Raw genomic sequence first — 24,757 nt, 5'->3', positions numbered from 1 at the left:
GCCATATGATCAAAATATTCATGGTCTAACAACACACACGAAAAATTAAGAAAATTGCAGAATCCCTGTTATATGGCTCCTAACTGCCAAAAAATAACGTGGATCATGGTGAATCTATACGTATTGCTCCACCAACTCATTATAAGGGGTCCTGTAAAGTTTTTTTTTTAAATCAACTGAGAGTCATATCACCAAAATATAAATAGATTAACACACACAGAATAACTGAGAAACTCGTCTAATTCTTGTTAAATGGTTCCTAAATGTCAAAAACTATTGTGTATCATGGTGAGGTTATACATAATTCTCCCCCAACTCATTATAGAAAGTCTCGTAAAGTTTTTTTTCAAAAATATAGTCTGGAAGCCATATCACCAAAATATTAATGGGCTAACACACATAAAAAAAACTGAGAAAATCGTCTGATTCTTGTTAAATGGCTCCTGAATGTCAAAAATGTCATAGATCATGGTGAAGCTATACGTACTACTCCGCCAACTCATTATGAAGGGTCCCATAAAATTTTTACAAAAAAATCTAACAAAATTATATCACCAACATCTTCATGGGCTACATATGAAGAACTGAAAAAACCGCCTAATTCCTTTTAAATAGCTTCTAAATGCCAAAAAAAATCGTAGATCATGGTGAGACTATACGTACTGCTCCCCAACTCACTACAGAGGGTGCCGTAAAGATTTTTTTTTAAAATTGGTTGAAGCAATATCACCAAAATATTCACGGGCTAACACACACGAAAAGCTGAAAAAATTGCCTAATTTCTGTTAAATGACTTCTAAATGTCAAAAATAAAGTTGTGGATTATGGTGTTTTAAAATATTTTCGTAATTTTTAGTATTTTCAAATGGAGCATTTTTATTGGTGGATGTACTTTAAGGCTCGAGTGAAATATTGTTATGTCATATTAATTTGTGTATTTCTTTTGTTGACTATAAATAGTTAGTTATATATTTTTATGTTTCAAAGTTTTCTCTTACTTTATGTTCATCAGTAAGCTTTTGCTCTCAAGAACACATACAATCAAGGCATAAGTCACTCACTATAATCAACGACCCAGAAACCTAGATGCCTTATATGGAGGGTACATATGAACCTCATTAGTTTAGCTATCAATATCAAATTATGTTACTTTTGAAAATCCTACAAAAAATACTTAATAAAGAAATGTGTAGGGAATTCTCATAGCATGAGGTGTGTCGTCAAAGACATTGTCTTTGAAGATATTTCATCTGGTTAAAGTAGGATTGCGTATTTATCAGTTCAACTTATCGGGTAAGAATTTATAGACATGCTAAATGTAACGGGTCAATCCAAGACGATCTAACCCACTTAGACAGTCTAGCACACTGAAACTCAACCCTTTTTCTTTTAACGCACGATCTAGTCCAACACTTAGCCACATCCCACACACAGTCCTAACTACTTCGATTGGCATCCCCAACTGATAGGCCAATTTGAATTTTAGACAAACGAATCTTATCTGCAATGCTGACAAAGTCCCAACGGCTAGAAACTGCGGAAACCGCCAACTGCTCATACATGTGTGTTGGAATTCTACCCTCCTGAATTCTATAAAGGAACACGTACTGACTATTCGTTCCTATTTATTTGGAGCTTAATAATAAATAATTTCGTATAACAACTTGCTTAGCACTTTGTATTATTTATAAACCTTCAAATAACACAACGATTACAAAGCTATGTAACCTAAGGAATTATAAACTCTAATTCCTAACTACCCAAGACAAAAAACCCCAGGTTTAAATCTTCTATCGTTCTTCAAGTTATTCAACTTGTCAAACGAACCCTACTCACAAACACTTGATTGTATTGAAAAACTCTTGACTACAATAGTACAACAGTTCTCTCAACTTGCAGCACTCCCTAAAATAAAGATCAAAACTTTCTCAAACTCTTGATCGTGTTTTGATATTACTCTCAATGTAAGTGTGCAAAATTTTCTGATGAAAATAACCCCCTATTTATAGATCAGAACTCCAGCAAGTCTTTGTTCGACTCAACTTTGTCTTTGCCGCTACAAAGCCTTGTTGAACTCAACTTGGACTCCTATTTTTCTTTGCCGCTACAAAGCTTCTTTAAATCAACCTTGATTCAAACTCCATGTTGTGTTAGGACTCCTGTTTGTACTCTACTTCTTTCACAGAAAAACTTACGCGTAGTAGTTTTCCTTAATTTTTGTATCACGTATGCACGACCTGTTCTATTCACTTTGCCATTCTTCAAAACTTAGAGGCTTTAACAATGTGTGAGGCACACGCAGGCAACCTTCAAATTTGACGCCAAAATTTGTCTCTGGCCGCCTAGTTTTGCACGTGCCCTCGTGCATGCACTGTGCACATGTCCTGCCTCGTAGAGCTTTCCATTGTGGTTCAGCTTCCTGAGTCGTTGTCCTTACCCAACACTTAGCCCTCGAACCTATTTTGCCACGATCACAACCTAATTGCATTAATGTCTTAGCTTTGCCCAGCCCTTGTCATGCCTTAGTCACATCTTGCCTTGCATGCCTTAGCCACGCTAATGCCAAGGTCTTCTTTACTTGAACTTTACCTTGATTGAGTCATTGGACCTTGTCTAGGTTCATCATGTAAATCCCTAGCCAAGCCTGAGCCACTCGAACCATCAAGCTGAGGGTTTAAGAGTAAACCATTATAGAACCATTAAGACATTGACTTATTAGTTATTGGTCGTTGTCGGTTCGATTATCGGTTTAACCGTTAAAATTTGACACACAAAAAATCTCATTGAGAATCACTTAAAAAGAAGGTGACAAACCAAATGAACCATGCACATGCACATGAGTTGACAGATTGCATCTTGTTCAAAAGCAAACACTAACACATTATAGAATACCAAATGTTTGAGACTACAAAAAATAAACGTATGAAACTAAACCTTAAGTCAAGAACTTTATATACCGAATGGTATAAATATAATTTATTGATTTACTATTAGGTTATTTATTAACCTGTTAAGAATAAAAAACATCCCGATAATAAAATAAATAAAATCATTACTGCAACCGCTAAATCGATAAACCAATATTTTTTTAATTCAAATTATCAATTTCTATTTATCGATAAGTTTTTCTTATTGAGATATCATGTTATAATTCCTAATTTTTAGTTAACTAACTCTCTAAATACCAACTAAAAAGAAATCACACACAACCACAACCAAAAATTCCCTACAAAATTGGTTATCAACCACTTTAATTTGAGGTATTTTGATATCCCAAAACACCTATAAATTGGATATTCAATAAGATTAATCAAATCATCTAAAAACCAAGCACAAAACAACAAACATATTTAAAAGAAAAAACAAAAAAACAATAAAAATGGAGGCATCAAAGAAGCTTTTTGCAATGTTTCTCATTTGCATTTTTGTGATTTCTTCATCTATAGACATCTCCATGGCTAGCAAAGCAATTACCAATGAAAAATTCAGAAAAACATATGAACATATTGGAAGTGAATTAGATAATTGCTACTATAAATGTAGCACTGTATGTGCCACCACTGGCACGCCTAAAGATAGTTGTAATACTCAATGTGGAGGTGATTGCGTTCAGAGGATTCTCCAAGGTAAATTTTTAACCCCGAACTATCGTAAATGGTTTACAGATACCTTCCGTCATACTTTTGGGACATTGGTGCCTCTGTCGTACAAAAACTAGAGCATATATACCCTTTATACTAACGGACATACACATGTCATTATCTTATCCACCGACACCATATTTATTAAATATTAGATTGACGGATAAGATTGTGCCACGTGTCTCTATTTAGTCTTCCGTTAGAATGAAGGGCATATATGCTCTAGTTTATGGACGACAGGGGCACCAATGTTCCAAAAGTATGACGGAAGATATCTGCATACCATTTACGATAGTTAGGAGTATATTTGTCCTTTTTCCTTTTTTATTTTTTCAATATATATATGCGCGCGCGTGTGTTAATCATAGAAATTAACAAGTAATAATTGTCATAGAAATGTTCTGATGTTTTCACTTTCTAATATATATATATATATATATATATGTTTTTATCTATAGTTTTTGCAGAAGATATTGAGAAAATGAAACATTAATTTGAAGCTTCAAGATGGACCAAAGAACGCAAAATATATTTCTTAGAGAGAAAGAAGAATAAAACAATGTTTTTTCATCTGTGACATTGTACTTTGTAATTTTCAAATTTAATAAATTCGTTTAATTTTCTAATTTTTAGATTCAATAAAACAATGATGTATATATATATACATGACGATGTTATTTTAAAAAGGGATTAGACTCAAATATGCCAACGAAAATGACATAGATAAGCCAAACTTTTAACGAAGGACAATGAGTCTTTTCTCAAAGTTCAATGACAAATTTGAGCCTTTAAAACTTCGTATCATTCTATTATGTTTACTTCTAAATTTTACGATCTTCGTATCATTCTCTTTGATTTATACAAATAATTGCTAGACAAACGCGATATTAGTTAATATTTTCCATTCTTTCAATGATATAATAGGAGATACTTATATCTATACGACTGTAGGTAGGGGTGTTCACAATTTGGATAAAAATTTATTCAAACTGATCAAATAAATTGATTTTATTTGGATTTGATTTTATATTTTTAAAAACCAATAATATTTTATTTGATTTTAATTTTAGAATTTCTTTTGAAAAATAACCGAATTGAATTGACAAATTATTGTTCTCTTGAAATCTTGTTTTCTACTCCATTTTGTTTGATAATATGATAATATATGAGTATTGTTCTTTTCGTGTCATGAAGCAATAACGCAAGTGCATGTGGGTGTTGGGTTTTATTTGCCCTGAGTTTCTTACCATAAATAGGTTTTCTTTTTAGGAAAAAGGTTTTGAATTGGCTAGTCCTTTTATGGTAGGAAAATATTTTAACACTCTATAAATATAGGCTTGTTCTTTCTAACTTAATCAGCATTCACAATGTAGTCTTAGAGTTTTGAGAGTTTCGTTATGGAGGAGAATTTGTGAACCTCCTTGTATTTCGAGTGAATTGGTTGAGGTTGTTTCTCTCTATATTTTGTACTCTCATATTTATAGTGGATTGCTCATCTCTTTTGTGGACGTAGGTCGATTGACCGAACCACATTAAATCTTTGTGTCTTTTGGTGTGTTTCTCGTTTGCCTTCTTACTCGTGGTTTTTCGAGGTTTGCTTTGCGATCTTCCGCATGACACCTACTTATTTATGATCATAACAAGTGGTATCAGAGCCGAATTCAATGATGGAGTCAGGTTCAATGGTTCAATAATCGATGATTGAACCAGGTTAGAAAGAGGTGTTCATCTTGGCGGATGTAGTTCTTACCGCAACCTATTTGATAGTAACGAAGTTTTTTGTTGGAGAAATTGTTTCAGAGAGGTTCTCTGTGTCGAGATGTAGATTTGATGGAGGAGATTATGGAGAAGAGATGCAAGATCCTAAAAATTATGTGAAGAAGGTGGACAAATTTATTTTGTTAGAAATTCAGGCCAAAGGGGAGTATTTTGTTGGGTTTTTATTTGCCCTGAGTTTCTTACCATAAATAAGTTTTCCTTTTAGGAAATGGTTTTGGATTGGCTAGTCCTTTTATGGTAGGAAAATGATTTAGGACTCTATAAATAAAGGCTTGTTCTTTCTAACTTAATCAACATTCACAATGTAGTCCTAGAGTTTTGAGAGTTTCGGTTATGGAGGAGAATTTGTGAACCTCCTTGTATTTCGAGTGAATTGGTTGAGTTACTCTCATATTTATAGTGGATTGCTCATCTCTTTTGTAGACGTAGGTCGATTGACCGAAACATGTTAAATATTTGTGTCTTTTGGTGTGTTTCTCGTTTGTCTTCTTACTCGTGGTTTTTCGAGGTTTGCTTTGCTAGCTTCCGCATTACACCTACTTATTTTCGGTCCTAACAGTGGGCGAGGAGGGTAAGGTGTACGTACGCAATTTTATTCCTACCTTCTGAAGGTAGATAGATTGTTTCTTATTAGTTTGTTTTTTCTCTTTTCTCTTTGACTTTTTCCGGTTCGTTTATTCGTTCGTGTCAATAATTAATAGCATAATAAAAATCATATTTGCAAGTTGAAAAAATATATAAACAAAGACAAGTAATATTATATCTCTTTAATATATTTTCTAATATATGTACACCTTTCTCATATTATCATTATGATTTAAAGTTTCAGCTTTTAAGTACCTAACGAAGAACCCAAAAATGAATACATCATCTTAACATACTGTGTTGACCAATCTATTGTTACTAAGCTACAAGATGCAATAAGGAAAAAATTAGAGAATGATCCAATTGATTCAATGTACAGAAGGGATGAAGAACAGTCTACTTTCAACACAATCAACAAAATGCAACCAACATTTAAAATTTAAATCTAGTAGAAGCGCATCTTTGATTTTGTTATTGCATCCAAAAGATTCGGTGTTGTCTTCTCGAACTGCATCAAAAGGTTACGATGAGTTCTAGACGCGACAAGTGCTTCCTTATGTGTACTGGTTTCAAAGATATTGTATAATGTATCATCTTCAACTTCATCATCAACATTGTGTAATGACCCGGAAGGTCATTTATGGAATTTTTTGTAAAATTACAATTTTACCCTCCGGATTGTTGCTCCGAGTCATTTCTGAAGTTGATTTTTAAAGTTTAGTAAAAATTTGTGGTTTTTAGAAGTTTTGAAAGACTTAAGTTGGTTAAAGGTGGTTTTCGGTGTCAATCGGAGTTTCGAGTCTCAAAATAAACTTTTATTAGTCCCATCAGCTCCACAATGTGGAATTAGGTCTAGGAGAGTCGTTGGGTTCAGATTCAGAGTTGTTTCGTGAATTTGACGTCTTAAGTTTGGAAGTTTGGGTAATTTTGGCCTTTAGTTTACTTTGGTCAACATTCGGAGTTCTGATGCTCGTATTAGACTTCCAACAATTCCATTGAATTTTGGGGATGATTTTAGACCTAAGAGAGGTCTTGGTTGAATTTTTAGAGATCCCAAGCTTAGTTTGGTGTTTTTATGCATTTGTTAGTTATTGTGACTTTTACGAGTTCCGAATCAAGGATATCTCAGATTTGTATTTATGGTTCCATTGAGTCCAAAACGTTGAGTTTAGTTGGATGACATATTTAGTTTGTGTGTATGGAGTTCCGAATGAATTTTGAAGGTCCTTTCGAAACTTTTGGTGTTGTTGATTTTGTTGCTATATCTGGTGCCCATCGTTTTCGCAGGTAGGCCATCATGTTCGCGGAGGGCCGGATTTGTGGGCTTCATGTTTGTGTGGAGGCCACTGCATTTGCGGAGGGTTATTTAGTTAGCCTCCGTGTTCACGGAGGGAGTGCTGCGTTCACAGACTTTAATGAATTGTTGGTCCGAGTTCGCGGGCAAGGTTCGTATCTGTGGGGAAGTCCTGGATAGAAATGTTTTCCAAAATTTGGGATTCTTAAGATATTGGTTTCTTGGTTATTGATTGTTGTCGTTTGAACCGTTAAGATTTGATACACACAAGAAATCACATCCAAAATCACTTAGAAACAAGGTGACTGACCAAATGAACCATGCAGACGAGTTGATAGATTGCATCTTGCTCAAAAGCAAACACTGACACATTGTAGAAAATCTGAGGGTTTGAGACAACCAAAAATAAAAGTATGAAACTAAACCTTAAACCAAGAACTTTATATACCAAATGGTATAAATATAATTTATTGATTTATATAAATTAAGAAAAACCTCAAACCATTAAGAATTCATAACCCGATAATTAAAAAATTAATAAAATTACATTATCGATAAATCAATAAAAAAAAATTGGTTTGAATTATTGATTTCGATTTGATTTGAACAATCCTATATGTAAGTATATCCCCATATAAGCTTTTCTAGTATAAAATTAACAACACAAAAACTAATTAAAATAAAATAATAAAAACCTAGACAAAAGTATAATCATGCCTTCTAACATTATAAATTGTAATAAATAAGGCAAAAGTATTCATTACCCCCTGAATTTGAAGCTTTTTATTCGGTGTATACCTAAATTATATTCCGTTTTAATTACCCCCGAACTTGTTTATTCCTCCATCACGTACACCTTTTTTGTCCACCTGCTCCTATTGTGACTACATGCGCGCGACAGCTGGCAAAAGTGGTGATGTGGATTTCCACCTGGATAAATAATAGCCACCTAGATAAATTAATATGGCAAAAAATAAGTATCAAACCTTCTCACTTTCTCACCTAGGCTTCTCACCTAAAACTTTCGGACTAAGCTTCTCACAAAACTTCCGGACTAAACCTGAAAATCTTCAAGAAATTAATATTTAGTACTGGAGAACTCAGATTAAATGCCAGCACAAGACTTTTATTGTTAGGAATAAAACAAATTAATTTTGGATTTAAAAAAATCGGTGAGGATTGGGGTTATTTCTGCAAAAGTATCTTGAAGAAGATAGGTTGCAGGGGAGGGAATAGGGTGCTGCAAAATAGATTTTAAAATAGTTAAAATAATTAGGTAAAATGCTACATGTCATTTATTCATCGGATAGTTTTTCTTAAATTTAAAATTCATAGTTTTAAAGTTATTTTTGAATAAGGGCTGATTTTCGCGGAACTCCTTTTTTGGATTTGGGTTTTTCTAGACGTGAAGTTGGTCGATTAAATTTCAAATTTGTCTGAAATTCTTAGCAAGTAAGTGTTAATCTTTGTTTCCTTTACTTTTCATTTACATTTTGCCCTATTTTTCGTTTTAAAATATGTCAAATATTAAAGAAAAATGGAGATTTTACGTTTTTTTACCGTTGTAGCTTTTATGATGTGGCAAAAAATCACTTCTTCACGCCCTAGTAGAGTGTGTTGTCAATTTCTACGCCAGGTGGACAATAAAGGTGTACGCGATGGAGGAATAAACAAGTTCAAAGGGGGGGGGGTAATTAACACGGAATATAGTTTAGGTGTACACCGAATAAAAAGCTTCAAGTTGAAGGGGGTAATGAATACTTAATCAAAACAAGGTATTCATTCATAACAAATGTATAAAAGATCATTAATAAGACTTTAATAAAAGGCAAAAAGGACAAATACACCTCCGAACTATCGGAAATGGTATGCAGATACCCTTCGTCATATTTTTGGGACATTGGTGCCTCTGCCGTCCAAAAACTAGAGCATATATTCCCTTCAACATATATATGACTAAATAGGGACACGTGGAACAATCTCATCCATCGATCTGATATTTAATAAATGTCGGGTTGGTGGATAAGATTATGACATGTGTATGTCCGTTAGTATAAAGGGTATATATGCTCTAGACTTTGAACGGTAAGGGCACCAATGTCCCAAAAATATGACAGAGGGTATCTGCATACCATTTACGATAGTTCAGAGATATATTTCTCCTTTTTTCCCTTAATAAAATGAATATAGACAAAAAAAAAAAAAAAAATCTTGGTGAGATATCATATAACAATTCCTAGTTTTTAGTAAACTAAGTCTCTAATACCAACTAAAATGAAAGGTCACACAACCACAACCAAAAATTCCCTATAAAATTGGTTATCAACCACTTTAATTTGAGGTATTTTGATGTCCCAAAACACCTATAAATTGGATATACAATAACATTAATCAAATCATCTAAAAACCAAACAAAAAACAACAAACATATTTAAAAAAACAAAAAATAAAAATGGAGGCATCAAAGAAGCTTTTTGCAGTGTTTCTCATTTGCATTTTTGTGATTTCTTCATGTGTGGACATCTCCATGGCTACCAAAGAAATAAATGATGAAAAATTCAGAAACACATATGAAGATATGGCTGTTGAATATGAAAAATGTTGCACTAAATGTGTAATTTTATGTGCTGCTAATGGCAAGGAAAAAACTGCTTGTGAGACTCATTGTGGAGGTGAATGTGTTGCTCAGATTCTCCAAGGTAAATATTTTTTGTATTCTCAACATATATATGTATAACATGTGATATATCTATATATATATATATATATATATATATATAGTAGGTTAACTTACTGAATTTAAGTTATATGCACTAAGAATGTAACAAATCTTTGTTACATTAAGACATTAGCTATGTAGTTTAGCCTATTATAGAAATTAACATGTAATTAGTTACTATATAATTGACCTGATCATAGAAATGTTCTCTTGTTTTCATTTTCTAATATAAATATATATGTTTTTGTTTGTAGATTTTGCAGAAGATATTGATAAAATGAAACATTAATTTGAAGCCCTCAAGATGGACCAAAGGATGCAAAATATTTCTTAGAGAGAAAAGAAGAATAAAACAATGTTTTTTCATCTGTACATTGTACTTTGTAATTTTTCAGATTCAATAAATTCGTTTATATATATATATATATTAGTCCGGAGTTAAAAAGGCAATAAAATTGATCAAAATATTCAAAAGGGAAAACAATTTAAGGATGAAACCAAAAGGGCAACAATGTAACTACGCCGTTAACGATGATAAAATATGAGGGAAGGTGCATGACAGGTTGAGCCTTACAAGGCCATGTCTAGAGTGTAGACTTGTGCCTTAAGAAGTATATCAAAATCAACAAGAAAAGAAAATACAACGGTGGAAAATTCATATAAAACAAAGTTAAAGGTAAAAAATAAAAAAAATTAATTACGGTCACATTTTCATGAGGTTCATACCTCATCTATTTACCTATCTAATCTATTTCCTTTTTGCGAGTTTCATGTCTTAAATATTATTTCTTTTGTATTAAAACACACATATATGTTGAGTTGGCCTCACACACTGTTGTCAATTGGAGAAAAAAAAAATTGGCCAACAACTACAAAAAATCACTATTTTCTCATTGAAAAAAGTTCAGTAGCTATTTTCATAGATATTTTGATTGAATCAGTGAGGAAAAATATTAATGTTTTCATATGAAAAAGTTAGAAAGTTTCTTACTATATTAGTGAGAATCTGTTTCCCACCCTCCATTTTCCAAACGAGTGGCAAAATCATGTACTATGACACAAATTTCTCACTAATTCGTTGTAGAAAAACCTTTATTTATAGTAGTGAAGTTAGCATCAATGTGTATTTTGATATAAATAGAGTGATAAATTATGTAGGTAAAGAGAATAATTGTCATGATTCAAAGTATGCCCTAGGCGTAACATGACGTATAGAACCCTGAAAGGCCCTACACAAGCCACTTAGCATACATCATACAAGATAATAGAAATAAAGATTTCAAAAGAAACATTCTTTTATCATAAACGAGTTTGACAAAGCGAAAGTCTAACATAGTCTCAACAAGTCATCTATTACATCAAAAAGGAGTGGTTGGGACGTAACACATACACCACATTCATACAAATATTTGAAAACTGAAGTTAAGAAAAGCATGAAAAAGTGTCTCGGTCCTTGGAACATAAGGACATACCAATCTTCGAATGCCAAGAGATCAACTAGCCATGAGTACTCTGTGAGGTAGCTATAGGAGATCGGACCCTACATTAGTGAAACAATATAGGCACAAGTATGCATTAGTACATGGACTGTACTAAGTATGATAGAAATGCATAAAAGGTATGTAATAATGCTAAAAAGGACTTTTCATGACGTACAATGACCAATATAAATCATAAAATAAAAGGTTAGAAAACATAAGTTATAAATCATGGTCATTAACATATTTAAAATAAGAAACATAAGAAAGCTTTGAAGAAAACATATTCGCTTTGTGGGATATCAGTTTTAACCTATAATAAGACCATGAGATCTATATCATGGAATCCGGTATATCCCTCATACCGAAAGAAGGGGATTCTACTTGCCAAGGTAGTATTTGTACACATCATCTTTTCCTAAAGTTGATCCACTAGGTAAGTCATTTAAGACAATTGTACTGGGCACGTAGTTAGGGACTAGAGGTTGTTACGAGAGACTATCCTATTTGAGCCTCCACCTCAAAGCCCTCTCGATGTTAAGTCAATATTTCAATGGAATGAATAAAAGTCAAATTTCATAAACATAACATCATACATAAAAAGGACAATTAAGTTACTAATTCAAGCTCAAATCATTATAGAGTAACTCCTTCAACCATGCGTGAGAAACCTTTCACCATCCATGATGTTTTCATAATAGATTTATACGACCCATAGTCATTAATTTCATACTAAAAGTATCATACTACTAATGATATTAGTTTTAGAAAACTTGATCCATGATCATTGATGGCATATCCAAATAACATTCTAATCAAGACCTAATATAGGAAAATAAATCAAAAGCATTGATGGCAAATCTAGATTTCATTCATATCATGTGGCCAAACTTCATAGGACATATAGATAATACCTTCATCTATAAGCTTAATTACTTAAGTCATAAACATTGCTGTCATAAAACATGTATAATTTCCATAAATCATAGTTCATAAGTTTCGTCATGTGTTCATAGTTTAAAATCATAGACGATCATGTATGGATTCATATATGAATTCAACTCAAAATCATGTAATTACTTCAATTCATGCATTAAAAGATAGAAAACAATCAATTGAATCATAATTGAGAAGAACCCATGAAGATTGAATAAAACTCTTAACTTTGTAAAATTGGAAATCTTGGGAACCCTATGGAGGAAAGAACTCCACAGGTGAATACTAGCATACCCTAGCGATCAAGACCCAATAGCTATGGTGAACTGAAGATCTTAAAGTGAAACCCTAGCTTCTTCTTCCTTAGCTTTAGAGAGAACTTTGGGGATGAACTTGGAGGGGAAATTTATGATTAGGAGAATGATCTAGAATGAGTAGTTTTATGACTTAAATCACTTATATAAGGCTTAGAATAAGAAATAAAATGACATAGCTGATCACCAAAATGACTCTAACTTAAAAGGTGACGGGTGATCTATATAGACCCCTAAACGGGCCATATAAGTCTATACGGTGCGTATAGGGAACCATACAAACACCCACAATTTCCTGGCTGCCTTGAACGGCCAATGAACCCTTTCACGAACTGTTTAGGGTTCAGCGAAGGGTTCATGATATGTTTTAGGCGTGTGGACTTGTCCGTTAATCCGCATTAACCTTTTTCAAAGTCCGAGGTGTTATAATAATGGGTAATTGAAGTATGAAACTCACAAAAAAATTAGCTTACGTGTGCTTTTAACTAGGGTTGTTCATGGTTATGGTTAAAAAACCAAACCGAACTACCAATCCGAACCAAACCGATAATTGGTTTGATTTGGTTAGGTTTGGTTTTACATTTTGAAAAACCGATACTATTTGGTTTGGTTTTGATTTTACTAAAAATAACTGCAAAAATAACCAAATCGAATCGATAAATTAGATATATAAATTTTATAATTATTTATATATCATTCATAAATAAAATATAAATATTTTGTTAGATTTTAAGTAACTTAAGTCTTTAACTTTACCATTTTCTCAAGCCCAACACGAAAATTTTTGCCCATCTATTACAATCATAAGTACAAGTCCATCAAAATTCATTACTTTAATCTTTACCTACCATACCTTTTATAAGATAGTTACACCTTCTCTTAATTGAATCACATTGTTAGTGTTTTGATAACTTTAGTATTGTTTAATTGCTTAATTGAACCAACAATAGCTTTTCAGTGGATTGTTCATGTACTAGGTGTTTGTGTCTATCAAGATACGTATGTCCTCAAAAATTTATTACTTTCAAACTAAAAAAAAAACAGAAAAACTGAACCAAACCAAACCATCAATAACCAAATCGACGGTTATTTTTTTCGTTTGGTTTGGTTTGGTTTTAGAAATTTAAAAAACCGACTAGATTGGTTTGGTTTTAGTTTTAACCAATAACCAATCCAAACCGAACCACGAACACTCCTACTTTTAACTATGAACTCCATAAAAAATAATTGAGAAAAGAATAATAGAAACAACAAATAATACGATAACCGAAATCGAAAGAAATACCAAGAGGTAGGGGTGTGCATTTGGTTTTTCAATTTCGATTATCATATTATTTGTTGTTTCTATTAATCTTTTCTTAATTATTTCTTATGGAGTTCATATTCAAAACACACCTAAACTATTATTTTTTTGGCTTCCGCCTTTTAAAAACATAGTTATATTAACATGTTTTACCTTCCAATTATAAGTTTTATTAAGTATTTAAAAATATATTGAACGTCGATTCTCACGACTCCAATTTCTTCAACTAAAAATTGTTGAACGATTCTCACCACTCTAATTTCTTTTCATTAAAAACAAACACAACGTCACAACCACAAATATCCTATAAAATTGGATATTCACTCATTAATTTGAAGTGTATTCTCAACATAAAATTCTATAAATAAGAGAATTAAAAACATAATCAAATCGTCCAAAAAACAAAAAAAAAAACACTAGCAACAAGCATTAATTTTTTTTAAAATTTTAAAAAATTCAAGCGTAAAGCAAAAGCACATATAGAAATGGAGGCATCAAAGAAGCTTGTTGCAGTGTTTCTCGTTTGCATCGTCATGATTTCTTCATCCGTACACGTCTCCATGGCTGACGGAGAAAGTAACGCAGAAAAATTCAAAAAAGCATTTACCGTTGCTGCAACTGAATACACAGTTTGTTACAATATCTGTCAGAAAATATGCTCCGATGCAGGATTCGGTTATACACATTGTGAAATGAAGTGTGACGAAGATTGTACCGCTAGATTGCTCAAAGGTATAATACGAACGTATCTCTATTCTGCTTATTTTTAGAATCACTTTTTTGTTTACGTACTATATGTTATGCAATTTTAACGTATATATGTTAGTTACGATTTTATAACACGTTATTATGTTCTATTTTTTTATTTTTTTTGCAGAGAGACTCCAAAACATGAAGAATTAAAGACTTGGAAATGGACCAAAGGATGCAAATGTAGTGGGAAAAAGAGAATAAAAAAAACAGTGGTTTTTTTTTTTAAAGAAATTATTTCTACTAATTCATTAATTAATTACCACTGTATTTGTATAATTTATAAGATTCAATAAAAATTGTTTCTTTTTCTAATTACTGTTGTTTCTCTCAAGTCAATTGCAATTAATTCATTTAATTTTATTTTATGTCTTCTTAATCTTCTTGATAAATATTAATTGGGCAATGTTATATTCCTTTGATATACATTAATGTCGCTATGTTCTGAAATATTTAAGAATTATCACTATAAAGAGTAATAAGGAGGTCGAAACCACTACAATAGGAAATTTTCTCTATGACATCGTTTTGATTGGGAACAAGTTATTTTGGAGATTAATATTAAGGGTACTGTAAAAACAACAACCAACTTTGCTCTTAAAATGACAATCATTTTGGCATAATAGTTTTGAGCTAAAACAATAACAAACCCAACATAATTCCGCAAGTGGAGTCTAGAAAAAAGATAGAAAAGTTGTTTATGATATACTTTTAAAGTGATTATTAATTTGAGACGAAGAAAGTGTTATATATAAGATTCACACTTCCTTATATATATATATATAAATATCTACAAGGAAAATGATGTTGACCGAGGAGTTTCAAAACATTTTATGTTATTTTTTCGTATATATAAATTATTATAATGTATTATGAAGTACTATAAAAGCTTTATTGCATATATAGACGCAGAGACGTATTCAAAATTTTGAGATGATGAGTGCACTATTATAAAAATGTTGATTTATATAAATTTAATCGATTCGACATTTAGGTTTTTACTACTGAAATCTATAAAAATTTAAAATTATAGGTCTAAAATTAATTCTGAGATATATATATATATGAAAAGGTAATAGAAATCACTCAAACAATAGGTAAACATAAATTAAACCTGTTAACAAAACCCATGATAGATCAAATTCTCTGAAAAATTCCTGAAAGAAAAAGGAAAAAAAATGAATTATGTTCATTTAGGAGGAATCCAAATATTAGTCAAATCGACTTTTAAAGAAGGAATCAATTGTCCAATAGTTATAAATCTATCAGATGAAAGATTTATAAATGCAAGAGAAGGAAATCTTGGTATAGTGGAGGGAAACCTAGCTTACACAAAGCTTCTCTTTACCTATTACCCGAAATATTGTATTTCACTCAAAGATGTTGACTTTAATGATGCCTTGAGTTTACATTTTCAGATCAAAAGAAAAGATCTATTTAAATCAGGTAATCATATAATGAGTATATATTATCAAGCCTTGTATACAGTTACAAATTCGAATTATGGCAAGATATATAAAAATAAAGGAATGATCGAAATAGATCAAGAATGTGCAGGGATAGCACGAATAGTTGAAGCAGAAGTGCATCAAGCACTAATTCCAGACGAATATGAAATCCAGTTTGGAAAAACACAAGAAATAGGAAGTACTAGTAATCCTAGACTTTCAATAGAATATGGAAGAAATTCCATTAGAAAAAGTATATCAAATAGATATCCTACAAAAAATTTAGAAATTTCAAATATTACTAAAATAAAGGGAAGAATTTTCAATGGAATCGAATGAAAATATCAAGAAATCTTGATACAAACCGGAGCCACAGCTAACCATGTAAAAGGTATTATACTTGATGGATTATCAATATACGAAGGTAAACAATATAATTACCAAACCTTCGAAGGAAATGACTTTAGTTGTAAAACTATGGTAGATTTAACAATACAATTGGATACAATAAGAATAACAGTTCCCTGTTATATTACAAATCACGAAAGTGATCAGGATTTAATCTTAGGAAACCTTCTTTTCCTAAACAAATTAGAAGACTATAGTATAGGAAAAAATGGCATAGAAATCATATACAAAGGAGAAACATGTTTTATACCAAAAATGTAAATGCCAAAAGAAACTATTTTTAAAGTTTCAGTTTTCATAGAAATAACCTTCTATGATACAAAAATAACAACATGTTGTCAAATAGACAATGGCTCTGAAGCAAGTCTAGCAAAATCTTTTTTGATAAAAGATTGGGACATAAATAAAAATAATATATCAATGATTGGAATCACAGAAGATAAAGAAAAGCTCTCAAAATCAAAAGAAAAAGTAGAATAATCTTAGGATCAAAGATTGTATCTATAAATAAATTGTTTGCCTATGACAAACTAGAAACAGATTTATTATTAGGAAATGATTTTCTACAACAATTTCAGGATTATCATCAAACATTATATATGATAAGCCTTAAAACCCCTTGTGGACATTTTATCAAAGTCCCAAGAAAACAAAATCCATATAACCTTGAAATTAATGATGGAATTTTCAAAAGAAAATACTTAGAAAATCTAAGAAAAATTATTTGTAAGTGTCTTAATCTAGAAAAGATTAAAGAAAATTTACAAAAATCTTATGGAGAAAATCCATTAGAAAAATGGGAACAAAACCATGAAAGGGCAACTTTAACCTTAAAAGACCCAAGCATAATTATAAGAGTCAAACCCATGCTCTACAATGAAGATGATAAAATTGAATTCAAAATTCAAATCAAAGAATTGCTCAACTTAAAATTAATAAGAATGAGTAAAAGTCCTCATAGTAGTCCAGCATTTATGGTAAGAAACCATGTTGAGATAAAAAGGGGCAAAGCTCGAATGGTGATAAACTATGAAGAGCTTAATAAAAACTGTTTATTTGACGGATACTTCATCCCAAATAAAAACAATTTAATTAATTTAGCTAGAGGAAAGACCTATTTCTCAAAATTTGACTGTAAAAGCGGTTTTTGGCAAATAAAATTAGCAGAAAACTCCATTCAGTTGACTGCTTTCAGTACTCCTAATGGACATTATGAGTGGTTAGTCATGCCTTTTGGACTAAAAAATGCACCACAAATATTCCAAAGAAAAATGGATAAAATATTTTCAGAAAAAGAATTTTTATATATTGAATTAATTAAAATGCCAAAAGTGCACCCAATCATGATCGCATTATGTGATATTCCGAGTGTGGGTTCACACATCTATATTTCAATATATATATTTTTTAAATATAACACTACTATATATGATCTCGGGAGGGGACCATGGGTTCACGTGAACCCGGTGACCCCCACTTAGATACGCCTCTGTAAGAATAGATGACGTACTAGTTTAAAAACTAACGTAGGATCAATTGGAGAGTACTTTATGTTGTCTCGATAGGGACTAGTCCAATCTCTCTTAGCACTGGTATAATAAATGACGGGAAAATTGTAGAAATTTCATTAGTTTAGGAGTTAATTATTTAGTTATACGTTAATTTGTAATGTTACGAATTTTATTAGATTTTGATGCTTCCAGATACATTCAAATACATGTATCTTGGGATACATGAGTCAAATTAGGTGCAATTTGTTTCAGATACATTGTATCCAAGTAAATTCACATGTATCTGGGATACATAGACAAATCTTTCTCGCATCCTTGTCATCTCGCTTGCCACCCTCCTACGTATTTGGTATCCCAAATACATGTATCTGACAAATCTCTCCCGCCTCCCTCTATCTCGCCCACCATTCTCCTACGCATCTGGTATCCTAGATACATGCAAGTACACCAGAAACATATATATATATATACATGTGTACGTTTAGTATGATTCACATGTATTTGTGATACATAGGGGTCGTTTGGTAGGGAGTATTAGAAGAAATAGTCCATGTATTATGTATGGTATTATTTAGTACTATGTTTGGTAGGAATTTTGGTCCATGTATAACTAATCCATACAACATACATGGTATTATATGATTATCTAATCCATTTGGTGGTATTAGTAATACATAGGTTTTAATACCATGAGATTATCTATGTAAAGACAAAAAATATCCCTCAAATTCTTTTAATCATTTTATTTATTTTCTTGATTTCATAATAATTTATATTTATATTAGTAAATTTATTTAAATAATTTAGCTTACAAATTTTATTATTTTAATAAAGAGTTGTTTGTTGCTCAAAAGATTACTCAACTTTGAGATTTTTTCAAGTAAAGTCACATTGAACTTTGTTTTGTGTCGATAAACTCACTCAACTTAGATATTTCTATCAATAAATCACTCAATTAAATTTAACTTCAAATATAGGATAATAAGGCAGAATAAATTATTTTGTATGTAATAAAATTATGGACCCAACGAAGAAATTAATTATTTAGATTTAAAAGAACTCAAATGTTAAAGTGGAATTTCTAACTAATTCGGAATTCCATCTATTCTTTTTAATTTTTTTTATAACTAGGGTTGTAAATAGGATAAGCTGAGAAATAAAATAATGAATTGTCTATAACACACTATAACGTGTATCATAAAAGGAACCAAAATAGAAAACATCCTCAGCGTTCTTGATTTTTTTCGAACGGCACTGTAATTATAGCAATACACCATTTATGAAAAGAAAAAAAAAACAAAGTAATAACCTTATTCAATTTCAAAGCAATTGATTTTTGATAATTCGAGCTCTAAAAATTTAGTAATAAGACTCTCAATTATAAAAATAATATTGTCCAATAGTTATCTATCTCGGCCCAATTAAATAAATAGAAAATTCTATAACAATTCAAGGGTATAATTGGTAAGAAACTTTTGTAATTTTTTTTAATCCAAACCCAAAATTAGGTGGGAAGCAATGCACCAAACAATTGATAAAAATAACCCCTGCATTACTAATCCCTGCATTATTAATCCATGCATTACTAATCCATGCATTACTAATCCCTGCATTACTAATCTCTGTGTTATAATACTTTGTACCAGACAACCCCAGAGTGATATAAAATTTAGGGTGTATTTGACTTGAAATCTAGTATAAAATTATTAATTAGTGATATAAAAAAATAATTATTTCAAACTATAGAGAGAACTAGTAAATATAATAGAAATGTTTGAATAATGAGATATATAGTCTCTCCATTAATTAATTAGTGGCGACCCTTGTTGTCATAGTAAGTAGGCTTCAATGACTCGATCGATACAGCCAACCAAACATTGTGTATATTGGTGCCTATATATAATCAAATATATAGTCATCATTTAAGGTAAATATATTTACACATATCTTAAATAGAGTGACAAGCGATCTTAATTAGCTTGTTATTTAATTTGAAATTAGTACTCTTCATATTTTTGAAAGTGTAGTTCTTTAGAAATCATAATTTATAATAATTCCTATTTTTTAGTAAACTAACTCTTCATTACCAACCAAAACAAAGAAAAAAAAATACAAGCACAACCAGAAATTTCCTACAAAATTGGTTATCAACCACATAAATTTGAGGTGGTATTTTTCTATAGAAGATTCAATAGTATTAATCAAATATACACACAAAAAAATACATATATAACAACAAAACGAAAAATCGAAAAACGAAAAGTGAAACACATATTAAAAAAAATGGAGGCATCAAAGAAGCTTATGGCAATGTTTTTTGTTTGCATTATTGTGATTTCTTCATCCATGGCTGATGAAGAAAATAAAGCAGAAGAATTTAAAAAATCATTTGAAATTGTGGCAAATGAATATAAAGATTGCTACAATGATTGTCAAAAGGAATGTACCAATGAAGGATTTGGATACACTCGTTGTGAGATGAAATGTGACACTGAATGCAGTGCTAAGTTGCTCAAAGGTAAATATTTAAGGACAAATATACCCCGAACTATCCTAAATGGTATTTAGATACCCTCTGTCATACTTTTGAGACATTGGTGCCCCCTGCCGTCCAAAAACTGAGCATATATACCCTTTATACTAACGGACATACATGTGTCATAATCTTATCCACCGATCCAACATTTATTAAATATTGAATCGACGGATAAGATCGCGCCACGTGTCCCTGTTTAGTCTTCCGTTAGAGTGAAGGGCATATATGCTCTAGTTTTGGATGGCAAGGGCACCAATGTCCCAAAAGTATGACGGAGGGTATCTGCATACCATTTACGATAGTTTGGGGGTATATTTATCATTTTTCCCATATAATTTTAACACGTCATATAAAGTATGTTAATGTTTTTTAAATTTAGAATTTATATATATGACAATACAAATTAAAGGATTTTTACACAATATTTTATTATAGTTCTAACATGTTATTTTTCTAAATTTAATTAGTTATATACATCGAGAACTTAGAGAATATTTACATTAACTATGTAGTTTTGCCTATTGTAACATACTAACGTTTATCATACATGTTATAATTGTGCAATTACTAGCTACTTCACCCATCATTATTGTTAATATTATTATTATTATTATTATTATTATTATTATAGAACTATTGATTAATGTTTATTATAGAAATTAAAATGTTGTAGTTAGTTATCATATAATTGACCTGATTATAAAAATGTTATTTTTGTTTCTATTTTCTAATACGTTATTATCTTCTATTTTTGCAGAAAGAATCGAGAAAATGAAAAATTAATTTGAAGCCTTGAAGATGCACCAAAGGATGCAAAACATTTCTTTTAGTATAGCAAATATAGGGAAAGAAGAATAAAAAAGTAGTAGTATACTATACAATGTATGTATACATTACGTTAGTTTAAATTTTTTGTATCATTCTTAGTCGCGTTTGAACTTTATATAAAATTTTCAGTACTTTATTTAACTTCTAAATTTTATAATCTTGATTTTTCTTAATTCATAAATTTACATATTCTAATAAAATATATAAAAAGTTATTTTTACCTATCCAAACCACTTAGAGATATATTACCCAATTTTAAAAAGGAAAATAAAACAAGATAAATAAAAGATTCAAATTTCTAACCTCACTTGGAGAGGTGCAATCAATCATAATTGCACGTATGATATATACTTCAAGTTTGGGTTCACATATCTATATTTAAATATTTTATAAAAAATATAACACTACTATATATGATTTCAGGAGAGGAGCATGGATTCACGTGAACCCAGTGACCCCCTCCTGAATACGCCTCTGAATCATAAATAGCAAAAAAGGAACTAGTGCATCCCAAAACTCTGGTGTCATAGGCACAAAATCTTTAAATATATACATCTAATAATGTCTCAATAAAACTGTCTTGAAATAGAAAGGCCAAACACATATACAGCCCCTCTAACTTGTCCATATTTTTCATTTTGGCACTTTATCTTAGCCTTGTTCCATTTTAATCCTTGAACTCCATTTTTTATGTTCCAGTTTAACACGAAATACTATTTTTATGATTTATTTATTTTTATATATATTCTTCAATTGCAACTTCTTATTTTAAATCGACATGTGTCATTTAATTTTAGTTAAAAAATAAAATTAACAAAAAATAATTCTTTTTAAAAAATAATAATTTCTTTTTAAGAGTGTTATGTATTTTTGTGTGAAAAATAACTGACGAAATTGTGTTGGTTTTCTTTCTTTAAAATCACCGACAACCTAACAAAGTCAGTCGAGTTTTAACATTGTTTAATAGTGTTATTAGCAATGAACATTAAAATCACCGACAACCTAACAAAGTTAGTCGAGTTTTAACATTGTTTAGTAGTGTTATTAGCAATGAACAAGAGTCTTTTTTTAGTAGTGTTATTAACAAAGTCAGTCGAGTCTTTTTGAAGATGGGTTTTTTTATTCGTATTGATTTATATTAAAAATTAAAAGTGAGTATTTGCGTTAAATTTAGATAGCCTAGATGATAAGAAAAAATAAATAAGTAGTGTTATTTAATTTAATTGAATGTTTAAGAAAGAAAATCAAAGAACTTTCGTCAATTTATTTTCATGCAAAAATACAGAGAAATATCAAAAAATAATATTATTGTTTGAAATTTTTTATGTTCGTTCGCGAATGTTTAATTTTTTTAATTAACAGGCACACGTTTATTTTTAAAAAATAAGAAATTGCAATTGAAGAACATAAATAAAAACAAATCATAAAAATTAGTATAAGTGTTTAAATGGTACAGAAAAAATGGAGTTTAAGGGTTAAAATGGAACAAGGCTAAGTTGGAGTGCCAAAATGAAAAATGAGGGCAAGTTTGAGGGGTTGTATATGTGTTTAGACAAAATAAAAGTAAATATATAATAGGATTCAAAACTACTACGGATCAGCCAAACAGATCACCTCGAAGTCTTCAGTTAACAAACAATTCTTGAAATCAAGCGACTCCAATTGCTCAAAAACTAAGTCTCGATGAATAAATGATCCTTGAAAGAATTAAATCTTGATGAAAAAATATAGGGATAAGGGTCTGAAAAATACCTCAATTTTTGGTCGGATTTGCTGTTGCGATACTAAAACTTTCATGAGGATCTATTACCTCCCTAGACTATTTAATACCGTATTTTTTACCCCCTGAACTATTTAATAGTGTATTTTAAAGGTATATATGTGCCCACATGGACACATTACTATTTATAATTTTGCATTATTTTTTATGTCCACGTGGGCAAATATATATGTTTAAAATACGGTATTAAATAGTCTAGGGAGGTAATAGGTCCTTATGAAAAGTTTAGTATTGCAACAGCAAATCCGACCAAAGTTGAGGTATTTTCAGACCCTTATCCCAAAAATATATAAACAAGTTTGGAAGAATATTATGAAAGACTAGGATAATAGGAACAATTGAATTTTGGAATATAGATGTCAAAAACTATCAAAATATTAGATGTATCAAATTGAACTGAATTTGGAAAAATAAAAAATGGACTAAACAATAAGTCTTAGTTCAAATCGATCGACCAAGTTTCAATTTCTTTTTTCCTATAATATGTTTAGTTACTAAATAAAACTGACGAAACATGATTTTCTTGATCATGAATAGTGACAGCAAATGAGCCCATATTTTGGTAACCCGCCCAACTTTCCCATATTTAATGGGTTGGGTGAGTGACTTTTTACATGGGTAAAATATGGATTAGCCAAATGAATTAAGTTTCTAACTTTTATTCACTCAAAATTCATGATATTACCAAATATATTGTAACTTCTCTTCCTTTTTATGTTCTTCTATAAAACTAATTATTTTTCTCTATATTGAAAATTAGGGGTGTACAAAACCGAACCTCAAACCGAACCAAACCTCAAACCGAGAAAAAAAACCCGACCAGTGGTTGGTTTGACTTGGTTTGGTATTGGAAAAAAAAATCGACTATATTTGGGTTGGTTTGGTTTTAACTAAAAAAAATCAACCCGAGACCAAACCAACCCGACATTATATATATAATTTTAAAATTTTATTTTATACATAAAAATATTTACTTTGATATAATTTTTAAATATTTCTTATACTTTTTCATAGTTTTTATCTTTTAATATAGTTATTCTTTCAAGTTTGAAACTTAGAATTCTAAATGGTTCAATAAAGATTATAGTCCATAGATATTAATAATTATAATAAAGCTTAAATCAAAAATGAAATTAATACTAATGCAAAAAGAAAATCAATTCAACACTAAGAATGACAATAATATTGAATATTTGTTCTTTAATTTTACATTAGTGACAATTAAAATACATAATCTAATTTTAATTCCTTTAATATTTAGTCATGTAACTAATACTTATTAAACTTAATTTTAGCATGATTTAGTACTTTTAAATTATGATCATTTTCATTATGACTTGTTAATTTGCAATATTTGTTTTACACGATTTCATTATTATTATTTTTTGTTGGATATTTTAGTATCATTACTCATATCATATTTTGTGTTATTTTCTTAAGAAACACC

General features: G+C 30.5%; 2 protein-coding genes across 2 annotated transcripts; both read left to right on the top strand.

Moving 5' to 3' along the window:
* Positions 1–14,474: 14,474 nt before the first annotated feature.
* On the top strand, positions 14,475–15,003 carry LOC107058819 (uncharacterized). The gene is made up of 2 exons (XM_015304991.1): positions 14,475–14,781; positions 14,927–15,003. Exons 1-2 carry the CDS (start codon positions 14,535–14,537, stop codon positions 14,950–14,952), a joined length of 273 nt encoding a protein of 90 aa, XP_015160477.1. The 5' UTR covers positions 14,475–14,534; the 3' UTR covers positions 14,953–15,003.
* A 5,446-nt stretch (positions 15,004–20,449) lies between these two features.
* On the top strand, positions 20,450–21,523 carry LOC102589763 (major pollen allergen Ole e 6-like). The gene is made up of 2 exons (XM_006366606.1): positions 20,450–20,684; positions 21,460–21,523. The coding sequence occupies exons 1-2, from the start codon at positions 20,450–20,452 to the stop codon at positions 21,483–21,485; spliced, it is 261 nt and encodes an 86-aa protein (XP_006366668.1). The 3' UTR covers positions 21,486–21,523.
* The last annotated feature ends 3,234 nt before the right edge of the window (positions 21,524–24,757 follow it).

Source organism: Solanum tuberosum, unplaced genomic scaffold (genome assembly GCF_000226075.1).
Source record: "Solanum tuberosum cultivar DM 1-3 516 R44 unplaced genomic scaffold, SolTub_3.0 scf00665, whole genome shotgun sequence".
NCBI classification, from domain to species: domain Eukaryota; kingdom Viridiplantae; phylum Streptophyta; class Magnoliopsida; order Solanales; family Solanaceae; genus Solanum; species Solanum tuberosum.
This window is presented reverse-complemented; position numbering and strand designations above follow the sequence as displayed.

Excerpts from the sequence above, each read along its gene's own strand:
- LOC102589763 (XM_006366606.1), top strand. The coding sequence starts at position 20,450 with ATGGAGGCATCAAAGAAGCTTATGGCAATGTTTTTTGTTTGCATTATT. Across the intron at positions 20,685-21,459 it reads CAGTGCTAAGTTGCTCAAAG|AAAGAATCGAGAAAATGAAA; the intron begins GTAAATATTTAA and ends CTATTTTTGCAG.
- LOC107058819 (XM_015304991.1), top strand. The coding sequence starts at position 14,535 with ATGGAGGCATCAAAGAAGCTTGTTGCAGTGTTTCTCGTTTGCATCGTC. Across the intron at positions 14,782-14,926 it reads TACCGCTAGATTGCTCAAAG|AGAGACTCCAAAACATGAAG; the intron begins GTATAATACGAA and ends TTTTTTTTGCAG.